Genomic DNA, 19,780 nt, shown 5'->3' with positions numbered 1-19,780 from the left:
CGGCACTGATCTTCTCACCACTTTAACTAATCCAGAATCACAGAGCTCAAGGGAATGCAGAGCCGACGTCAATCAACGTTAGAAAGGTATGTGGTGGCACTGAAGCCGTTGTCAATCGTTAGCCACAATGACATAGCCAGTTGATGGCTTCAGAATGCTGTGATCTCATCAGAAGAGTGGTATCATGAGCGTCATATTGACATATGCACTGTTTAAATGATACGAATACATCATATTACGAGAGGAGATATTCATAGTGAAACATGTGACAGTATTGATGGTTATCAAAGAACATATGTTGCATTTTCTACGGTAATAACCTCAATCTATCCCGAAAGCGACGTGATGATTCTCAGACAAACATCTCCACGAGGGGAGAATGCAATCTACTATTTCTGTTCGGCGATAAGAGTGTCAAAAAGCCCCATTCTGACAGTATCCAGCTCCTCAACATCATTGATCTCTTGGTCAATCTGATCCAGACATTTCTGCTCGCTGTCCTGTTTGGGCCTCCAACCCAACGCAGTTCCGTTCGCCGGTTCAAGATCACCACTGAGACTGGTCAGCATTTGTATCATTTCGAGGTCAAGAGAAACTTGCTTGGGCATGCACATGGGACGAATGAACTTTCGTGGAAATCCGAGGGCATCAGCTGCCACGTCATAGTTGGGCCAGATCTTTGGTGTCGGCTCATCGACAAGACCACGGGCGTAGAGCCCTTCGGCAATCTTATCCATGATCTTCCACCAGCTGATGCGATGAGCAACTGAGAAGAAGTATCTGTCGGTCCCAACAGCGATGGGCTCCTCTTTCAGGATCTTGTTGAGAATGAGAACGTACAGATCCGTAAGATCGGAGATATGCACATTTCCAGGAGTCTTGACATGTGTTAGACCGGAATCTCTTGGTAGGCAAATCATGGAAAGTTCTTACCGAGTCTTGGTCGAACTTGTGGACCGTCTTCAACTTGATGCTCGTCCGAATCAAAGCAGGAATGTTGACAGAGAGCTTTCTGCACTCGCCACTTCCACGTCCATCTATGCTAACATTAGTATTATGTAACAGAGTGGACAATGTAAAGGATATCTACAAGTGAGCTGGATGGGGATGTTAAAGGTCTCGACGCCCTGGGCCTTCCCTTCATCGGCAAGAACAATGTTCGTCTAAGTTCCGTCAGCATGAACAGTCACCTTTCATATTGGTTTCCAGCTTACCTTTCGAACGGGGTTGTCAAGGCCAAGCTCCCTCTGCCTATCGATGAGGGGATCAGAGTCCTTGACCTTGCCGAAAGGCCATCCGCCTTCCTCGGTGAACATGGACGCAACCGAAGACTGTTAAAGTATTAGAAAGACTCCAGATATACCTAGGAGGAACTTGCATGGATCAGGTATGTTTTGTTGCCGGTAGCTCGGCGGCGATCTCCAAGACCACTGAGTAGGTTTGACAACATGTCTGGGAAAATGGCTCCAGCTGTATGGATGACGATGTCGACTGACGGAACTGTCAGATACTGTGAACTCAGAGATAAACGGAAAGCTTACTCTCGTATTTGGCAATTGCATATTCCACAGCAGGCTTGTCTTGGAGGTCGACTAAGAAGGCATGGACTCTGTCGAGCTTGGATATCTTATCGACCTGATCTTGGCTTCGAGCAGCCGCAAAAATGTTGACGGCCTTCAACGTCTCATCGGTACGAGAAAGAATATCGGCGATGACAGAGCCACCGCTGTTTATAGTTAGCAAAGGAGTGATCGATCAAGATGGCTCACTTACATGTAGCCAGCGGCTCCAGTGACAAGGACGTTGTGAGGCATGATACTGAGAAGATAATGTAATGTAATAAATCGAATGTTGTTGTGCTATAAACTTCACTTTACTTCTGGATAGTTTCTCTTGAGCAAAAGAAATTCATTTATAGTAATTATCTCTCGATCTTAAGATACCCATCTCCCTGCCAAAGGTAATCCTTCTGACATCAAGAGGTGGGTTTGGCAATTGTGATTGGCTCGGCTGACTCCACAAACTGACCAATACCTGGGAAATCCGCGCGTTTCCGAGAGGTTTGTCATCGGCAGTCCCCTCTTCAATAATGGGAGTCTGTCAATGACAAACTTCTACCAACCAACTAATCAATATGGAATCCCGCGCACCTCCGACGGAGAAGAGAGGCTTCGACCGCCCTGCGATCAACCGCCGCTCGGTATGGACCCATACAAATCTCCCAATTACTGTTCACTGAAAAGAGTCATTGACTGACATGCTTGTTAGTGCGATCAATGCCGAGCAAGAAAGGTACCTTTAATCTACAATATGATTGGCATCTACTAAGATTTCTCAGATCGGATGTGATAGAGCAACGCCTTGTTCTAACTGCGTATCAGCCCGCGTCGACTGCACTCACAGCAGGATCGCGCCTAAGACAAGCACTGCCAGGCAGAGAGTCTTGGTCTCTGAACAATAGTATTTAGGGTCCCCATGGTTGTGGTGTTCTAGACCTAATTATTCTGAATCAGTGAGCGAAAGATTGATGACATTTCTCGTGATATCAGTAGCATCAAGTCTCTGCTGGCAGGACTCGACCTGAACAGAATCGCATCAGCTCAAACATCACACGAGCAACATCATTCGGCTTCTATATCTTCAAGTCCAGCTGAAGCTAACAATTCGGAGAAGCTCCGACCCCCTGCTACAACTGCTCCGCTTCCTCGCTGGGATTACTCCGCCCATATCATAGACTTTGTTCAATCCATTATCCAGGACAATGGCTCAGTTCAAGCAGACACCGAATGGAGCAGCACCATTTCTTCGTTGAAGAGTCTTGCCAATGCTTTGGAGAGCACTCGGATGACGCGAAGCCAACAGAAAAATCCTCATGAGCCACCGGAAAGTATCCCGAAGCCCCCATTGGAAGCCATCGTGGAAATTCTGCGATGGGTCAAAGGTATGTCAACGCATGCTTCTGTCTATCCATGCTGACAATGTTAATGTAGATCACTCAAGAGATTATAGAGTAGTCTGGATATGCCGCTTCCTTCCGCTCGATGTCTTTCTAGACATATGCAACAAGGTCTATTTCCGCGTCGAAGATCATACCGAGGCTGAGTTTATTATCGCGAATAGTTTCTTATCCTACATTTTTGCTGAATATGCAGTCATTCACGGAGATGCGAAGACACAAGAATATTGTCGCTTTTACCGATCCAAAGTTGGCAACGGCCTTACGAAACTGACTCTGTTGGCGACACCATGCATGGAGCTAATCGCCGCGCTTGCTCTTGGGGTATGCTCACATCAACTGTGCCTCCAAGACGAAAGCTAACTTTCGTAAGGCAATTTACTCAGTCGAGGAAAGTCGAGCATCACAGTCGTGGACCCTGATCTCAACTGCAATGACACTATGCCAGACGCTGGGCTACCATCGGCTTGACTCGCCTAAAGATGGCCATCAACATATTCAGTCTGACCTGTTCTGGGTCGTTTACGCATATGAAAAAGGTCTTTCATTGAGACTGGGACGATGCTCTGGTGTTCGCGACTCTGAAGTATCGTTGACCCGCCAGGAAAATCAGCATCGATCCATTCGTCTCGGGCGGATACAGGGAAAGGCATATGACCAGCTATATAGCCCTGAGAGCTTGACCACATCGAACGCTACCCGTTGCGAGGTAGCTGATAGTCTTTCACAGGAACTACAGTCGATTATAGATGAGACCCATCACGAAATCGCAGTACGTGCTGCTCCTTCTACCTCGTCTGGGTGACTAACATGGTATGTAGCAAGCTTTGACGGAGAGAAGAGATATGAACGATGACCCTATGAAAGTAATATACCTCCATTGCGATCTTGTTTGCCAGTCAGCTTTGACAGCCATGGTCCTCAGGGTGCTGCCTGGCTCTCAAGGTATGGAGGTCCATGAAAGCTGTCTCACTGTTGCTCGCAACACTTTAGACTTGCATGATCAGTGCATGAAACTTGTCAACGGCTGCAAAGATCCTCTGTTGATCCGGAGATATATAAATTGGTAAGCAGACTATTCTTCAGCCGCATTTCCTACCGTCAGCTGACTTCTTGACAGGGCTATCTTGCATACACCGTTCTTTCCATTCAGCATCGTCTTCACCCATGCAGTGCGATACTCAATCGTGGAGGACTTTGACCGCCTAGACAGATTCGCATCATCGTTTAAGCCAGAGTCTAGCCAGCCAGAGCCAGCGACGCATCCCCATCGGCTGTATGAACTTCTCAGCAAAGCCGCCCGACTCAGCGCCAAAGCATGCCCCGAGCTGTCACACACGAGCGAATCTCTATCAAGCTCAACCGACTTTACGATGATTGATCCCGAGGCAGTAAATACTGTGGATGAAATTGCTGCGACTGATGCAATCGGTACCGAATACGATGCGTCGTTCCAGATCGGGGATTGGTTTCACAGTAACCAACAATTTATGAGGCTCCTGCACGAAGACGTACCATATTGAATCAGCTCTATTACACTTTCTTGTGGATGACGTTATACATGATAAGACAAGATGCAACACAGTAAGCTTATGCGTTAGTGAGTGACGTGTCAAGCTCTTCATATGATCATAGTAGCTGAAGCAGACCTCGAAGGCACATGCAGCCAGTTTTCAGTCCATAAATACTCTTCACATGGTTTTCTTTATTGCGGAAATAATGTGGAGACTTCAGATGTAATTAAAAACAAGGTTCTCATGCATAAATGTTCTGGAATCACAACAAGACACGCGGTGTAAGTGCGGATCCCATCACATGCAAATCCAGGTACTGTTGGCTTCGCAGCCTAAACCTCAGCGGGTAAAGACAACAAAAGATGTGCCGTGTCACGGGACGAATGGAATATTGATGCATCGGGCTGATTTTGTCGCCGATCGTTCCGTGCCGGACTAAATTGCATCGTCAGATCAGCTCATGGCCAGCTAAACTCTTATCGTCTATCGGCCCACGCGGATGCCGAGGTTCAGAGATATACCTGTCAACTGCCCCAACGGAATTACAGCTTGGGGGAAACATGTTCTTTAGTTACGAAAATCCTTCAGCCTCATTTTTGGAGAAATGTACTAACTCTTTGAAACCTTGCATAGGCGTCTGTCAGCATCATGCAGGCCTCGTCGACGAACCAACACAATAACCAGCCTCTCGCTGCTGCTTTCAGCGGCGTAGCATCAACACCATATTCCCTCTTCGAGATCAGGTATGCATCTTGACAAAACAATATTTCGGCTATGATTGACTCGTTATCAGACTTGAACGGGAATTTGTCGTCTTTTGGGGTAGCCGATATGAATCAACAGATCAACTACTCAAGGGCGTCGTAGTCTTATGCTTACAGTCGCCGCTCAAGCTCGAGGAAGTCAGACTACGTCTTGATGGTACTGTACGCCATGCGTGGCTCAACGATCCCGGCGTGGCCCATAACACGAGCATCATGAAGCACAAATGGCCCTCATTGATGGAAACTGGTGGCAAGAGCGTCACTCTACCAGCGGGCAACTACGAATGGCCCTTCGAACTGATGATGGCGGGAGATACTTCCGAGAGCCTCGAGGGGATCCGGGATGCTTCCATCACGTATGGTTTGAGAGCAACTATCTGCAGAGGCAAGCTTGCTAGACATATCAGCTGCAGCAAGAAGCTTCGAATTATCCGCACATTTGCGCCGACTGCCTTGGAGTTTATGCATAATATGAGCGTTGAGCAGACATGGATCAACAAAGTCGACTACTCTGTCTCCATACCGACAAAAGCTGCTGTGTTTGGAGGGTCCATTGTTCTCGAAACACGATTTACACCACTGGTCAAAGGGCTCGAAATTGAAAGGATCGTCGCAACTTTGGTGGAGTTTCAGGAGTTCAGCATGCACAGCAGACACTACATCTATACAAGAGAACACAAAAGCAAACGCGAGATTTCCCAATGGGACTTCGAGATGTCAAGAGAGCAATACTGGCAGGACACTATAGAGGAAACGGGTCAAGAGGGATGGGTCATGAAGAAGACGCTGCAACTACCGAAGAGACTCAGCGAATGCATTCAGGACATAGACGCACAAGGGATCAGGGTCTACCATAAACTCAAGATACACATTCCTATTCGGAATCAGGATGGGCATGTCTCCCATGTAAGTCAGCCCTGTTGAGGACACGCAGCGCAAGGACTAACTTCTAAGCTTGACTTGGGCATTCCGGTCAATATCTTCATTTCACCGTCCATCACTCTTGACGACCAAGGCAACTTGATAGACCAAGCCCCTAGTACACAAGGACCACCAAGCGAGCTAATAGGCCCACCAGTGTATGGTGAGCATATTTTAGATCAGCTATATGACAGTCTAGAGGACTGGCAAATCCCTGGCCAAGGCCCCCATCAAGGTGAGGGAGAAGGATCTGGTACCAGCACTCCTCATCACACAGACTCGAATGAGAGCCAGACATACGAGAGCTCCAACACGTTTGAACTGTCACAGTCAAGTCAGAGTCACGATCCATCGCGCAGCTCATCTGAAACTGTGTCTACGGATTCAGAAGAACTTGCTGAGCTCAGTAAAGTTCCGACATACCGCACAGCGCTTCGAACTCCCTTGCAACCACATAACCAGCAAGGCGGAGCTCTGCCTCCCGATTACAGAACGGCAGCGGGAGCAGTAGCGAATGATAGCTGACCTTGCATTGCTGTAATCGTTTGAACTGGTTCCTGTGGGCGCCAGAGCTATGTATTCGTCTCGCCTTGTCATTATGGGGAATGTGTGGTTTCAACTGGGCGAAGGGCAGTGGAATTACTCAGTAATACAAGAGATTATGCCTAGATTGTATTATTACCTTGTATTTCATGTTTCGTACGCAGTATCTCAATGAACAGTCGTTCGCTACGTAGATCTTACAATTCGAGCGGCTTTCGGTCTTGCTTGGTGCTGTCGTGTCACTGAGTTAGTAATGGCATGGTCCAAGGTTCTGTTCAGCCATTACAACTCCGTAGGGTTATGACTTATGATTCAATTTATTAAATCTTCATGTTCCTTGTATTTGCTTCCTAATTCACACTCTTGTAACACCGAAAGGAATGGTTGTTGGTACAAGACGTAGACTACCTAGGTTGAGGCATTGAGCTACAACCTCCCGACATCGAAGCGATCCGGGTCACTTTGCGAATAACTTGATGTGAGCCAGAACTATAGATTCCTGGTTAATAAGTGGAAATTAGGCTATGTGGGCAGCCATAATGATGACAAGAATGATACTGCAAATAGAATTCTGATTACAATCTAACTAACTTTCCCTCCACTTTTCCTTCAATGCTTTTCTGTTGCCTTTCATCCCCTCTCGTCCCTTGACCTCTCTGTAACTCGAAGAAGCTTTTCTCTCCAGCCAGAATTGGCATGCTCCAGCATCCACTTGCCTCTCTCCTTAACTTGACTGCCTCGAGCTTGTCAACATCATCCCCTGCTGCTTCTTCTACTGCTGTTCACTAAACTGCCTTTATTGCCCCGTATCAGTTTGCTCAGAGGCGGGACACGCTGCAGTTGGTGGGCCCTCCAGTTTCGTACCAGTAACTGTATGTATCATCACCTTCCTTTATGAGGAGGAGGAGGTCTTGTTCCCATCGCTGATTCATTTCATTATGGTACTCCTTGCACACGAAGAGCTTGTAAAGAGTGTTAAAGGTCTGTGCACACTCCCATGCAGGCATGCATCTCTCAGGGTATTTGCGCTGAATGAGGGCACGCTGGCGCTTTCGGAAGGTCTGCTCACCTGTAAACTTGGTCTTGTTGTAGTGCCGGCACTCGAGTGCACCGTAGACGGTGTGGCACATATCGGGTGAAGGTTTCGGTGTGTGGTTGTGAGTTTGCTGGAGTGACTTGCTAGAAGTTGAGGATAACTTTGCTGTACCAGCTAGGGCGGTATCGAAATGAGAGTTATTTCAGTTCTATGGGCAGGTGAAGTATATTTATATTCGTTTTCCCAATGGAATTTACTATATGTTGTTGTTCGTTTTTCTGTGAGTCCATTGCTAGTTGCTTGATAACTCCACGAATCCGTGGGGCTGTTCTCCAGAAACTCCCATGCTTGTTCGGCTCTTGCAAGGTGGAACAAAGGCCACCGAAGCAATGCCTGTCATCCAAACATACTCTTCTACCTTTTGCTGCTACTCTGTTATACTGTCCCCAGAATATAGTACGAATGAAGTTGCTGTTTGTTACTTATCATCAAATCCTCTAACATCCCAGTGAAATACATCAAGCCAGCACATTCAAGACTTTGGTTCTCTGCGTAATGGGCCAGATGCTACTTACGAACGTGAATGCTATTATTAAGCCATTTAAATCTCACTGTGTGTTCTCGTGTTCTTAACTCAAAGACCAGCATGCGACTGTGACATTGCTCGTACTTTCAGAAATCAGAATAGGTTGGGAAGCCAGTGATCTGAAAATAAGATTTCTAGAACGAATATTAAGTGATGGTATGCTAAATTTACTGCAATATGCTTGTAACTGACGGACTGATGTTAAACCGAGCATGGTGGTGAAGTACAATTCTTGACATTTATCGTGAGTTCATGACCTCCAACACGATGTCGGCAAGCTTTTTGGGCATACTCAGGAAAGGGCTATGAGAGGAAGGCAACCGATACTTCTGAACGATTACCCCCTGTTCTTCAACCTTCTCAATCATACCCTCCTGCAAAAAGCTGAGCAATCCTTGATCCTCCTCACAAATGATGTACGTCAGTGGAACAACATGCCATGCCACTTTCTCGCAATTGATAGGAGCGTATTGAACATCCGTACCATGGGCAACCATTGTATTCTTGGCCCATTGAGCTTCCTCCTCCGGCAGGTCATGGTAGAAAAGATGAATGGGATCAGTCGGCACAAGAGTCCCATCAGATTTAGGAACAAGCGCAGGAGGCAGCTTTCCACCGAAGAGGCCGGCCAATGAATCGTTTTCCGAAGGAACAAAGGCGGCGATGAAGATCATGTCAGTAACATCCCCTTCTTTTGACTCAGGCGAAACAGCAAAGCTCGCCAAAGCTGCAGAAGCAAGCATGCCTCCCCACGAATGGCCAATGACAGTGAGATGCGTGCCTGCAGCAACCTCTTTGGAGACGATGTCTTTGATGAAGTCGATGTCATCTTGGATTGTTTTGTTTGGCGGCACAGCGTTATTGTTTGTTGGAAGGCGCTCACAGATGACTCTTATACCATGTCTCTCCAGCTCATGAATGAGCTTTTTGTAGTGCTCAGGGACGTGCCAGGCCCCTGTGATCAAGAGGACTGCGTTGAAGCCTGCCATTGAAAAGATAATCAACTTCTTAGTTCTTCGAGAAGAGTGTGATGCTGTGTGTTCATGTCGAGCTTCTGGTTGATAGAAAGGGATTTATATATAGCTTCGCGACTTGCTGATGAAACTAGTCGGTTGTCCATGGTGTCGCCCATGCTTGGTGAGAAGGCCCAAAATGGAAGCTCATTCGAGGCGCTACAAGTATTTGGCGGCGGTAATTCTGATAGCTAGTAAGCAAGCCTGTTTTGGTCTTGTCGTGATCTGCAAGTCAAACCAGTGATTAGTTATTCTGTTCAGCTAAACTCTTGTCGTGGAGAGTAGCTAGTGAAGTTTGAAGCCTCCGGGTCCGTAAAGAGCAACCCATGCGAGGCTCTACAGTGCTAAGACGCCTGGAACAGTGGCTCAGGACCATCACTATTTGAGCGCCATTGACGTACAGAAGCTTTTACTCAAAGAACGCTTAAATATTAAAATCATAGTGGAGGATGGAGGATCGACAAATGATACAAGAATAATTATTTGAATACATGGTAATCTATCAAGAATATGCTTCGAACCAAATGATGAACAGTCGCCTACAATCCTCCACCAATCTTGCCTACTCAAGGAGCATTGGGGTCGACACGGATCAAGCATGATCCCATTCCAGGGACCTTACCCCAAGTCTCATGGGGCTCCCGCACGTTCTCCAGATCCCACACCTTCTTGATCGGTACCTGAACCTTTTCGTCAATGAGAAGATTCATGACGGCCTGAAGATCTTCCATGAATGTCGCGCGATCGCGGTCAATGTAGTAGAATGATGTGCTTCTCTTGGTAAACAAGCAGCCGTTCTTGGCCAGAAGTTTGGCCATTCCGACATACTGTGATCGCGGTTTGGCGTCATCTCCCTGGAGAATGTTCATGTTACCACCGAAACCGACAAGACGGGAGGGCTCGTCGGTGATGAGAATGTCCCATGAATCATTGTAGTGCTCAAAGCCAATGGGGTCATAGACTACGTGTGCACCACCGCGCTGCTTCATTTCGCTGACCCAGTTCTTGTTGGCGTAGGTGAAGGGTGTTACTCCCAGCTGGCGAAGCGACTCATGGTTGCGCTCTGAGGCAGTACCGTAAACCTCAGCGCCCTCCAGCAGGCACAGAGTCATAATGGCATAGCCTACAGCTCCACTAATGGAATGAACGAAGACGCGCTGGCCTTTACCGACCAAATTGGTCGCTCGATGAACAAGACCATAAGCAGTGTTCCAATCAAGAAAAGCAGCGACCGCCTGTTGCATATCAACCCGCTCAGGAATAGCGATCAAGTACTTTTCAAGGATATTGATCTTCTGAGCTTCAGCGTCGTACACGCTAAGAGCGCCAACGAGCTGACCAGGGCGGAATTTGGAGGACTTGTCCCCATTGGTGCTGACGCGACCAACGAAGCAGTAGCCGGGTGTCAAAGGTGCCGCCTTTTGCATGGGGTATGTGCCAAGTCGCATTTGGATGTCGGCGCCAGAGAAACCTGAGTAGATGACATCGACTTGGACTTCGTTCTTTGCTGGATGGGGGATTTGAGCTGTGACGACGCTCACGTTGGAGGGACCGCCATAGGCAGAATAGACGACTTTTCGGATGGTATGAGTAGCCATTGTGTTGGTGATTAGATGTTAGAGGGTGGTGTCAAATTAGATTGATGTGTTGAGTGAATGCTTTGTATATTGATTGAGTGATGATGAATCAGAAATGAAACAAAGGTTTGTCCATCATTTATATATATTGATTTGATCTTTAATTGAAGCCTTGAACTCGCCTTCGCTGTATTCGTAATCCTCATCATCAACTTCAGCCTTGAAACTCATCTCGCTCGATTCTCGGGGCCCTGCGGCCAATCAGCATTGTCCGTTCAAGAACCTCGCGTTTCGCTGGCTCTGTCGCGAGCCTGATCTTCGGTGCAAGAGTCTCCACAAATGCGCCAAAAACGAGTGGACAAGTTGCTTCGAAGCTTTGCCGTAATAAGGAAAGTAGTTGGACGATCCGGCACAGTCAGTAGTGGATGCCCGACGGAGCGGAGCAAGTGTTAGCCCGCTCAGGTCTCTATTCTGAGTGACGAAAAGACTTGGGCAAGTTTAGTATATATTTGCAAGCATTTAGACTAATTTATTTTGGCACCTAGGATTTATGTCGAAAGTTCCCCGCCTCTCGGAAGGCCCAATGTGCTGTGCCTCATCATAGCCACAGAGCACTCTGACACGTATCCTAAGATGAAGTCACTCATGACTGACTCAACAGTCCAGTCTTTGAATATACAGGCTTGGTAATCTTGCTATCCTAGCAGCATGCTGAACTACGGGAGTAATTGATTTGTTTCATTTCCTTCATTCGATGTAACGAGTGTATTCGGATGGGTTGAGCCGTGCCTGGTCAAAGCGCAGAGTTGTCCATGCGTAGGTAGGCCAGAAGCGACGATAAAAATGAAATCAACAATCGTGAGGACAGTTTTCTATCACTTATCTCACAAAAGCTCCGCCAGACTTCAAGATGCATCGCTACTCGCTTCAAAAGGTAGGTGACCAGTACGTATACACTCGCATTTTCGAAGAGTGGGAAGACTCGGACTATGAGGATGGGGGCGATGATGAAAAACTTGTCATCAACCAAGATATCGCTCAATTGATTGCCTGGATTGACGAATTTGAGGATTCTATGCCCACTATGGAGGAAGTACAAGTGAGATACCATGAACTGTTCGGCAAGCACATCGCAGACAACAGTTCTCACAGAGAGAATATCGAGCGTTTCTGGTTACACAGACTATTGAATGGCACAGCGGTAGGTCCAGAATCTTCCAAACTTGCCTCAATAAGGCAATTAAATAGATGAGATGCTAATCCGCCCCGTTGAGTTAAGAAGAGAGATGGTGTTCTCAGGCTTCCAGGATATGGCCTCCCCTTGAGTTTCGGGATAGACAACAACAAACGCCAGCCTTTCCTCCTTGGCTTGCATGCGGAAGATTGGAAATCGTGAAGTGTGCATGCTCAAGTTGGAAGAGGAGATCACAAACAAGGCGCATTGGTGGGAGAAAGTCTTGAATACTGATATTGTCTCCAAATGGAAGCAAGAAGCGCTACAAATGCCATGGGCCAGCTATCAGCACAATGGTGATTCTACGAGCAAAATGGCAGACGTGGTAAGTGCCAACAGGACTGACTGATGGTACTTTTTGACTGACGCTTTCCAGTGCTTTAAGGATCTTGCAGCCAAGGCTAAGATTTACGAACAAACGAAGCTAATTCCCGTGATGGAATCTTCCTTTTATGTCATCAAGTCTGACACGCTTCTTCCCAACGAGTTGAAGCAGAGGCTCAGAGCTGCGGCTGCATTGCTTGAAGACGTTCCCGGGTCCCAACGAGACTGGCATCCAGGAAGCGACGAGAAGGTTCTGGACCTTGTTCATCCCTCACTCTGGCCATTGGTGTTTGACCGATCTCGAATTATTTCCGACAAACACATAACGCTGGACAAGTGTCTTGATCATTGCGGCTCGGGAAAAGTCATCCCTGAGCCCAAAAGGCCGTATCTCAGAATGCCAGATGGCCTTCGATCTATCACCGAAGATAACGATAAGAGAGCTTTATCACTACGATACCAATGGCTTCCATGCGATGTTGACCTGGCAGGTGGTCGACCACGAATCAAGAGCTACATCAACAATCTTCACCCTGTCCGATACAAAGCCATATATTCTCTCATCGAAGAGCTTATTGCGAGATCTCTTCCCGCTTGGGATATTGCCTGTCGCTCGGCTCGCAAGGAGTTCAGGTTCAAGAGATTCGGAATCGTTCACGAAATCAAATGGACGTGTAACGTGCCCGAGATCTGTGCGAAGGTGCATGGGTGCTATCAGAATAATAGGCCGCTCGCAGGCGGCGAGGATTACGACAGTGGTTCGGAAACTAGTTCTGTCTTTGAAGAGGGCGAGCGGTTGAACTGGGAATGGTGGTCGGAAACTCACAAGATTAACTGCCCAGAACCCTTGGAGGATGCAAGATACCCCCTCGATGCATCCCACTTCCAAAGTGAAGAATTCTTCAATAAGGTCTCACAGATCCAAGTCATTGTTAAGATGGCAAACATACATCTGACTCCCGAGAAACCCAAGTATGATGGTGGCTCGTGGCACGTTGAAGGGCAACTCAACGAACATATCTGCGCCACGGCGCTGTTCTACTATGACAGCGATAATATCACCGAGTCTCGTCTTTCCTTCCGTACTCAGGCGGATAGGGATAACCTTAGAGATAGGCTCAGTTACTCTCAGGGAGACCACGATGGTATTGAAGCGATCTTTGCTATTAAAGCCAAAGGGGATAAGATGCAGAATCTCGGGAGTGTCATGACGCGAGAAGGCCGAGCCTTGTTTTTCCCTAATATCTATCAACATCGAGTTGAATCTTTTGAGTTGGCTGACCAGACTCGTCCTGGGTATCGCAAGATTGTCGCTCTGTTTCTTGTTGACCCAGTCGTCCCGATTATCTCGACAGGCAATGTGCCCCCACAGCAAAAGCATTGGTGGAAGGATAAGCTCATGGAGGCAGAACCGCTCAATAGCATTCCTAGTGAAATCAGGGATGCAATAACTCAAAAGGTGGACTATCCATATGAAATAGATGAAGCAAGACGGATTAGAGAAGATTTAGTATCAGAGCGAAAGGTTGTAAACAGCGACAGCCTCAGACAACAGGCTCAGAGTTGGAACTTCTGCGAACACTAACTAAACTAAAAGATAAATCAGTATTGCTCATCATTATTTTATGCTATATCTCGACTAAATCCACTGAATGCTGCCAAACAGCGCCAAACCTCCATGTTTCTGTTCAGGGACTTCTGGTAGCCTATTATGAATGGAGGATGGGCGGAGTATTGACATCATGGCTGGAGTTGAACCGGTTCATATGCATTCACACAAAAGGCAACTCAAGTTGTCAACGGTACCTCCCAAAGGCGCACAGCGTCGAAGTCGATACTGGCAAGGAACAGCGAACACTTAGAGTGATCCTCCCAAGCTACCATTTCGTAGCCCCCCTTACTCGTAACCTTACCATGTTCGTTCCTCCATTTGCCCGCATTTGGCCCATCTTCTGTTCCACCTCGTGCAAACCGCCATTTGACTTCCTGTTTGAGGTCATACACTTCAATGCTCCAGTCACCGAAAGTCCAAACCGCAAGCTTGTTTCCATCATCAAAGAACCTCACTTCCAACGTCCCAACAAAGTCTCTCATCATATCACGAGACTCCTTATCCACTGTACAAGCATCTGTAGAGAATAGTCGTTTCTGCAGTAACTTCTTCTCGCTAACATCGAGTAGAAGTAGCTCGCCACTGCTCTCTCCACCTACAGCAAGCCACGGGTTAGTTGGGTGCCATGCAAGAGTCCTTCTCCAGCGATCAGAACGTTGTCCTTTGTAGACCCAGTGCTGCTCTCCGTCAGCCATGTAATAGATCCATATGTTGCTTAGTCCGTCCGTTGCTGCGAAGTAGCTCGAGTCGGGACTGAAAGCACCAGCCCAGTTCTGCCCCTCGGTCTTGAATCTGTACTTTTGCTCTCCTGTAGTAGCATCCCAAATACGAATAGACTCGTCCCATGACACAGAAGCAAAGACCGATTCATCAGGGCTCCATCCTGTCCACATGACTGCATCGGTATGGCCCTTCAGGAGCAGCCCCTTGGAAAGATCGTCCGAGGAAACGATCTGAATATCCCATGGATCATTCCCATTCGAGATAGGTGACTCTCCAGGCAAATATGTCATCCAATTTCCTGAAGGGCTGAAAATTTGAGACTCATGAGCTGAGTGTAGTCGGCCTTCTATGGTCACTTTACTCGCCGCGATGTGCTTAGAGACGGTGCGACTGACAGCAGGTCCGACAGTTCGCTCTAGATGGCGGAGTTCGTCTTTGCTCAGATTGATACCGGCTTCGGCTAACTTGTCTGCAGCAGCTGAAAGAGCGGCTTGACTGGCATTTCGTAACTGATCGTCACCCAGTCTCGGTGCCGACCTTTCTTCTTCGATGTTCCACAGAATGATCGTGGGCGGTTCAGTATGCCCCAAATCGTCGTATATCTGCTCTTCACACGAGACCAGCACATCCGAGCGGCCAGACCTGAACGCAAGGGTATCAACTTTGTTTGTATGACCCCTCAGAACTGCAATAGTATCCCAGCTCTGGGTATCGAGGATATGGATGACATGGTCGATTCCAAGAGCAAGATACTTTCCATTGCTGCTCACAGAACCAATATGAGGCTGCCTTTTGAAGGTAATCTTCTTGATCTCATCATCCCATTGCTGTTTGCCATTCTCGGCATATGGGAAGGGGTTCCCTTGAGATGTAGTGAAGTCTTGCTTGACGGCGTATAGCCAATCCTTCAATAACTGGTCACTTGAGTAACCGGGCATGGCTACTTAAGAATGAAAGTTGATACTGAAAGGCTCATTGAATATTCAGAGTCTTTAGAGACAAAGCTGACGTACATATATATGATACGACATCTCGCGGGGTTGCTGCCTAAAGTCCTATGAGTCACGTGTATGCAGCTTGTTGTCGACCAACAGTTACGAAATAGGCAATTGCTTTACTCGATGGGATGGCATTAGTCCGTCTTATGATTGCTAGAATTGGAGGGCATACTTGGAGTTACCATGGTACAAGATCTTTAAACAGTAATGCTTTGGCAGTGGAGAATCGGCGCTATAAAGGCGTTGGAATCTTTCACTGGCCCAATTAAACGACAGATCGCAGTTAATAGGTCTGTGTACTCTGTTCCTTGATCCAAATAAACTTAGAACGGCGTACCATGACTACCTGTGTTTGATATACCTGGAGAGCAAAACATCAGACCTTAAGCTGGAGAAGCAACATTAACTGGTCTAAACGAGTATTTGAATTTACCAAAACTTATACAAGTCTTTTCACTGCTTAGGATAGAGGTCCAAAGTTTCTTGCCTCCTATAGATATACTCTCTCTATGAAACTTGGCAGGCTAAATATGCCTTCATTACTTGTTGACTCATCCTAATACCCATCCTTCGATAGCTTTATTGCGTCTTTGGCAGCCCATCAAAAGAGTTATCGCCTCTATCGCCTCTCTCCACGATATTAGGTTGGCTGACTGATGTAGACCTTTCCTTCCCATGGTGTGATATTACATTATGGGGCAGGAAAGGCAGCAGAATGGGTCTGCTAATCTGTTGCCCTATCTTCGAAGGAAACGTGCGTGCTTTATACGCCCATCGGATCACATGTTGATGGATAAAATCTATTGCAAGAATATGCTTTTGGTCGCATGTGTCACAGACTTCTGGGGAAGGTCGACCTAAGCAAATTTAATGGGTCCACCACGTCAGAAGGTATATATACCTTGCTTTTCCCACAACAAGTGATGCGATGACAGAAAAAACTAGGAGCTCACTGCAATATGGATAACAGAATTCCGACGTCACACAACGAGCAGGGTGGTAAAATCGACCTGTTTGCTTCTGACCGACCTTGCAACGCACCATATGAAACTCGCCACGGCATTGAGCCTGTCATCAACTGTACAGTCAAGCTGGGCCACCATGCGATTTTGCATCACATCCGTGGATAAATCGAGAAAGAACATCGTATAGCAATAGCCTCTCGCAAACAATTCTTTCCGGAGGATCTCCCGAATATGGATAGTCGTGAGGCCACCCAGTTTCGCAACAAGACAGTGCCTCTCTATCTGCCCATCGCAGATGGTCCCAGAAGAGGGCTTGAACAAATGCTTCCTATTATTATTTACAACTATATCTATCGGCGGTGGTTTCAACCATATCGAACAAGCATCTACCAGGGGCAATTTATTATAAAGATCATACACCCAGATCATCAGGTCTTGACGTCAGATCTCGACTCTGCAGTCAGCTTGGCAATGCGTATGCACACCATGATCAATGATCGCCTTGACTCTATTGAGGCAGTGCCATTCTATACAACACTGCCACTATTCAGAGCCATAATGATTGTGGTTACAGGGCAGCTCTATCCAACATGTGGCATTCTGAGAAATATCACCAAGATGAGCGTCCTAGTTATGGCCACTGGAGAGCAAGGCGGTCTCAGCGCATCGATAACATTTGACTCAATCGCGAATGGAGCCAAGCCTATTTGCGTTGGGGGTTTAAACGGGTAGAAACTGATCTTGAGACTGCAATTGAATTTTTCATGTCCTTGGAAAAGCGTAAAGAAGCTTCTTTTGGTCCGCAGCCCGACCCAGTTGCTGCGTTGGGGAGTCCGGCGTGTTCTCCGCGCCAAGGACGGTATAAGCAGAGCCGATCTTACGCAGACAGACTGAGATGGATGGGAGACACGATTGTCGGTCCTAGGTCAGAGTGGGTTGATACTGAGGAGTACAAAAGATGGACAAGTGGTGGCGCCTATGTCGATGCTGGCATGATGACCTAGCGAGAGAAGATCGTGTGGAAGCTGCATGACAAAGAGTGCATGTGTTATGATGAAACGGAGTAAAGATGTGCGGTTCTGTATTCAGAAGTCTTGAGTCAGACAAGGTAGCATTGATAACGTTGAAGCGAGTTTGAAGGACGTGCTCTTGGACCTCAAAGACGATCAGGGACAAGGCTAACTCTTTGTCGGCAAAATTGGCTCTTCTGGGTTTCAACTGCTTGAGACGCGAGGAAGAGCTTTTTTACGGGCAAAAACTGTAAATCGGCGATGCTAGGCGCGTCCGTCGAAGCCAAGATGTGTATCAGTGGGATCAGGGGAACGGATGGCAAGGCAACAAACCGACGAAAATAAAGCCATAACAGTGAGCTACCTATTGTACCCTGCCATGCTTGTTGTTTCTCCATACATATATACTCCAGATGATTGAAATGTTCAAATGGAAGCCTCACGTACGCCCATACCTATCAACTACTCGGTGGCGAGCAATACTAAGATGCCCATGAAAAGGTGTTAAATCCGACATAATTAAAAGGCAATACTGGCGACAGAGGCATCGGTCAATAATATGAACTTTCATCAGCAGCCAACACGTATGCGGATAGCTCATAGACATAACTGAATTTCATTGAAGAACCGCAAAAATGAACATATTTGCAAAAAAAACATACAACAGCGGGGATTCGCTGGTCGTCACCGACCCAACTACTAATCCGCCGGTTAGTGGCTTGACTATGGGAGAGCGGACGGGATCCCGTATTTTCCACTACCTTTGGTCGTATGTGTTAGTGATACCTCCAGCTACGGTCTATAAATGCAGCAAACCTGCCCTAGCGAAGTATGGTGAAGTTAGAGATCTTCTGTGCATGCTTGCACTACCGAAGAGACTGCATGGTAGAGGAAGCTGACTAACTAATGCAGATTCAAATACCAAATCCGTCTTAGTCAATTCCGTTTTGTTGCTCTTATCAGCCGTGATTTCTACGATGCAACCTCGTCTTGTTTGACTCGTGCGTGAGGCATCGCGTCCCTTCATCGACACACGTGTGCTTATCGCATCCATCTCAATAGTCTAGACAAGCCATCTGCCATAGCCGATCGCCAGAAATCTTGAATGAGGCTTGAGTTATTATCCAAACTAAACCTTCGTGGTTGAATTGATGAATTGGATTGGACGGTGAATAGTCTCATGGTGGAACCACGTGGGATGTAGACCAGCTGTAATACGGCCACCCGGGAACTAGCCGTAGATCAGAAGCTGCCGCATGATCAATTCGGCACTTTGCGGGTATTTTCGCATTGCTCTCGCTAATTCTTATACATCAAGATGCATCCTCGTCTTGCGGAAAATGTTACAGTCATAGCAAGTATCTATGCTGTCCGTGTTTCTTTGCCTCAACTGCAGGAATCATGAATCTCTCGGGCTACTTTTGTAGTCAGACTAACAAGGACGATATAGAATATCGACCTCTTCGGCCAACCAGCCCGAAGAATGAAGATGACTTGAAATCCTACGCAACATGCTGTTCTTCGCGAAGAAGACCATGTATAAGAGGCCGGAGGAAATGGCTGAGTCCGTTTCTCGCAGCTTTTGCTGGAGCATGTCTAATCCTGTCAGTTCTTATTCAACTGTCCGTCGCATATATGGGCTGACGTCTTGACCAGAATCGCCTTCTTCCTGATGACATTTGTTATCGAGCGCTATGCTGTCTACACCTTCGAAGCTTCTGGTCTTGCCTTGGCCGATCCTATCGAGCAGTACGGTGATGCTATAGAAAGTGCCAAGAGATGGGTTGAAGTCCTATCGCCTCAAGTAACTCCAGTTATGGTCCATTCTCACAACGACTACCTGAGACCACGGCCGTTGTTCTCGGCTTTATCTGTTGGCTGTGCTAGTGTTGAGGCCGACGATCGTAGGGTTCTTCTTGACTGCAACCCTCGCCGCAAGGTGATATCTCAGATTTTGTACCAGCGTTGATGATATCGAGCTTACACTTTAGCTATACATCCAAT

General features: G+C 47.2%; 10 protein-coding genes and 1 non-coding gene across 13 annotated transcripts; 5 read left to right on the top strand and 6 right to left on the bottom strand.

The window, feature by feature from the left end:
• Positions 1-389: 389 nt before the first annotated feature.
• Positions 390-1,814, bottom strand: FOXG_09541 (uncharacterized protein; the record flags this gene model as incomplete). The annotated part of the gene is made up of 8 exons (XM_018388757.1): positions 390-552; positions 613-878; positions 934-1,037; positions 1,091-1,163; positions 1,215-1,331; positions 1,432-1,491; positions 1,531-1,726; positions 1,774-1,814. The coding sequence occupies 8 exons, from the start codon at positions 1,812-1,814 to the stop codon at positions 390-392; spliced, it is 1,020 nt and encodes a 339-aa protein (XP_018246877.1).
• A 320-nt stretch (positions 1,815-2,134) lies between these two features.
• On the top strand, positions 2,135-4,708 carry FOXG_20070 (uncharacterized protein; the record flags this gene model as incomplete). The annotated part of the gene is made up of 8 exons (XM_018400358.1): positions 2,135-2,200; positions 2,269-2,292; positions 2,339-2,460; positions 2,514-2,941; positions 2,991-3,280; positions 3,330-3,728; positions 3,778-4,022; positions 4,077-4,708. 8 exons carry the CDS (start codon positions 2,135-2,137, stop codon positions 4,477-4,479), a joined length of 1,977 nt encoding a protein of 658 aa, XP_018246876.1. The 3' UTR covers positions 4,480-4,708.
• Positions 4,709-4,861: 153 nt separating this feature from the next.
• On the top strand, positions 4,862-7,014 carry FOXG_09540 (uncharacterized protein). 3 transcript variants are annotated; one of them, XM_018388755.1, is made up of 4 exons: positions 4,862-5,040; positions 5,104-5,213; positions 5,264-6,140; positions 6,189-6,892. In XM_018388755.1, exons 2-4 carry the CDS (start codon positions 5,119-5,121, stop codon positions 6,678-6,680), a joined length of 1,464 nt encoding a protein of 487 aa, XP_018246874.1. In that variant the 5' UTR covers positions 4,862-5,040; positions 5,104-5,118; the 3' UTR covers positions 6,681-6,892. The 3 variants fall into 3 exon arrangements, with proteins under 3 accessions (XP_018246874.1, XP_018246873.1, XP_018246875.1); XM_018388754.1 differs by having other exon boundaries at positions 4,862-5,213; positions 6,189-7,014; XM_018388756.1 differs by having other exon boundaries at positions 4,862-6,140; positions 6,189-7,005.
• Positions 7,015-7,516: 502 nt separating this feature from the next.
• FOXG_09539 (uncharacterized protein) lies at positions 7,517-7,828 on the bottom strand (the record flags this gene model as incomplete). Its single annotated transcript, XM_018388753.1, has 1 exon — positions 7,517-7,828. One exon carries the CDS (start codon positions 7,826-7,828, stop codon positions 7,517-7,519), a length of 312 nt encoding a protein of 103 aa, XP_018246872.1.
• A 731-nt stretch (positions 7,829-8,559) lies between these two features.
• On the bottom strand, positions 8,560-9,309 carry FOXG_09538 (uncharacterized protein; the record flags this gene model as incomplete). The annotated part of the gene is made up of 1 exon (XM_018388752.1): positions 8,560-9,309. One exon carries the CDS (start codon positions 9,307-9,309, stop codon positions 8,560-8,562), a length of 750 nt encoding a protein of 249 aa, XP_018246871.1.
• Positions 9,310-9,784: 475 nt separating this feature from the next.
• On the bottom strand, positions 9,785-10,937 carry FOXG_09537 (uncharacterized protein). The gene has a single exon (XM_018388751.1). The coding sequence runs from the start codon at positions 10,929-10,931 to the stop codon at positions 9,900-9,902; it is 1,032 nt and encodes a 343-aa protein (XP_018246870.1). The 5' UTR covers positions 10,932-10,937; the 3' UTR covers positions 9,785-9,899.
• Positions 10,938-11,526: 589 nt separating this feature from the next.
• On the top strand, positions 11,527-15,791 carry FOXG_09536 (uncharacterized protein). Its single transcript, XM_018388750.1, has 3 exons — positions 11,527-12,111; positions 12,190-12,469; positions 12,521-15,791. Exons 2-3 carry the CDS (start codon positions 12,284-12,286, stop codon positions 14,051-14,053), a joined length of 1,719 nt encoding a protein of 572 aa, XP_018246869.1. The 5' UTR covers positions 11,527-12,111; positions 12,190-12,283; the 3' UTR covers positions 14,054-15,791.
• FOXG_09535 (uncharacterized protein) lies at positions 13,909-15,810 on the bottom strand. The gene has a single exon (XM_018388749.1). It carries the CDS (start codon positions 15,739-15,741, stop codon positions 14,257-14,259), a length of 1,485 nt encoding a protein of 494 aa, XP_018246868.1. The 5' UTR covers positions 15,742-15,810; the 3' UTR covers positions 13,909-14,256.
• A 1,063-nt stretch (positions 15,811-16,873) lies between these two features.
• On the top strand, positions 16,874-18,027 carry FOXG_20069 (uncharacterized protein). The gene has a single exon (XM_018400357.1). It carries the CDS (start codon positions 16,998-17,000, stop codon positions 17,496-17,498), a length of 501 nt encoding a protein of 166 aa, XP_018246867.1. The 5' UTR covers positions 16,874-16,997; the 3' UTR covers positions 17,499-18,027.
• Positions 18,028-18,431: 404 nt separating this feature from the next.
• Positions 18,432-18,547, bottom strand: FOXG_20068. Its single transcript, XR_001936402.1, has one exon. It is a non-coding gene; the product is annotated as a 5S ribosomal RNA (ribosomal RNA).
• A 630-nt stretch (positions 18,548-19,177) lies between these two features.
• On the top strand, positions 19,178-19,745 carry FOXG_20067 (uncharacterized protein; the record flags this gene model as incomplete). Its single annotated transcript, XM_018400356.1, has 2 exons — positions 19,178-19,380; positions 19,433-19,745. 2 exons carry the CDS (start codon positions 19,178-19,180, stop codon positions 19,743-19,745), a joined length of 516 nt encoding a protein of 171 aa, XP_018246866.1.
• Positions 19,746-19,780: the final 35 nt, after the last annotated feature.

Source organism: Fusarium oxysporum, chromosome 11 (genome assembly GCF_000149955.1).
Source record: "Fusarium oxysporum f. sp. lycopersici 4287 chromosome 11, whole genome shotgun sequence".
NCBI classification, from domain to species: domain Eukaryota; kingdom Fungi; phylum Ascomycota; class Sordariomycetes; order Hypocreales; family Nectriaceae; genus Fusarium; species Fusarium oxysporum.
Note: the sequence above shows the minus strand (reverse complement) of the source record. Positions and strands in the feature narration are given on the sequence as shown.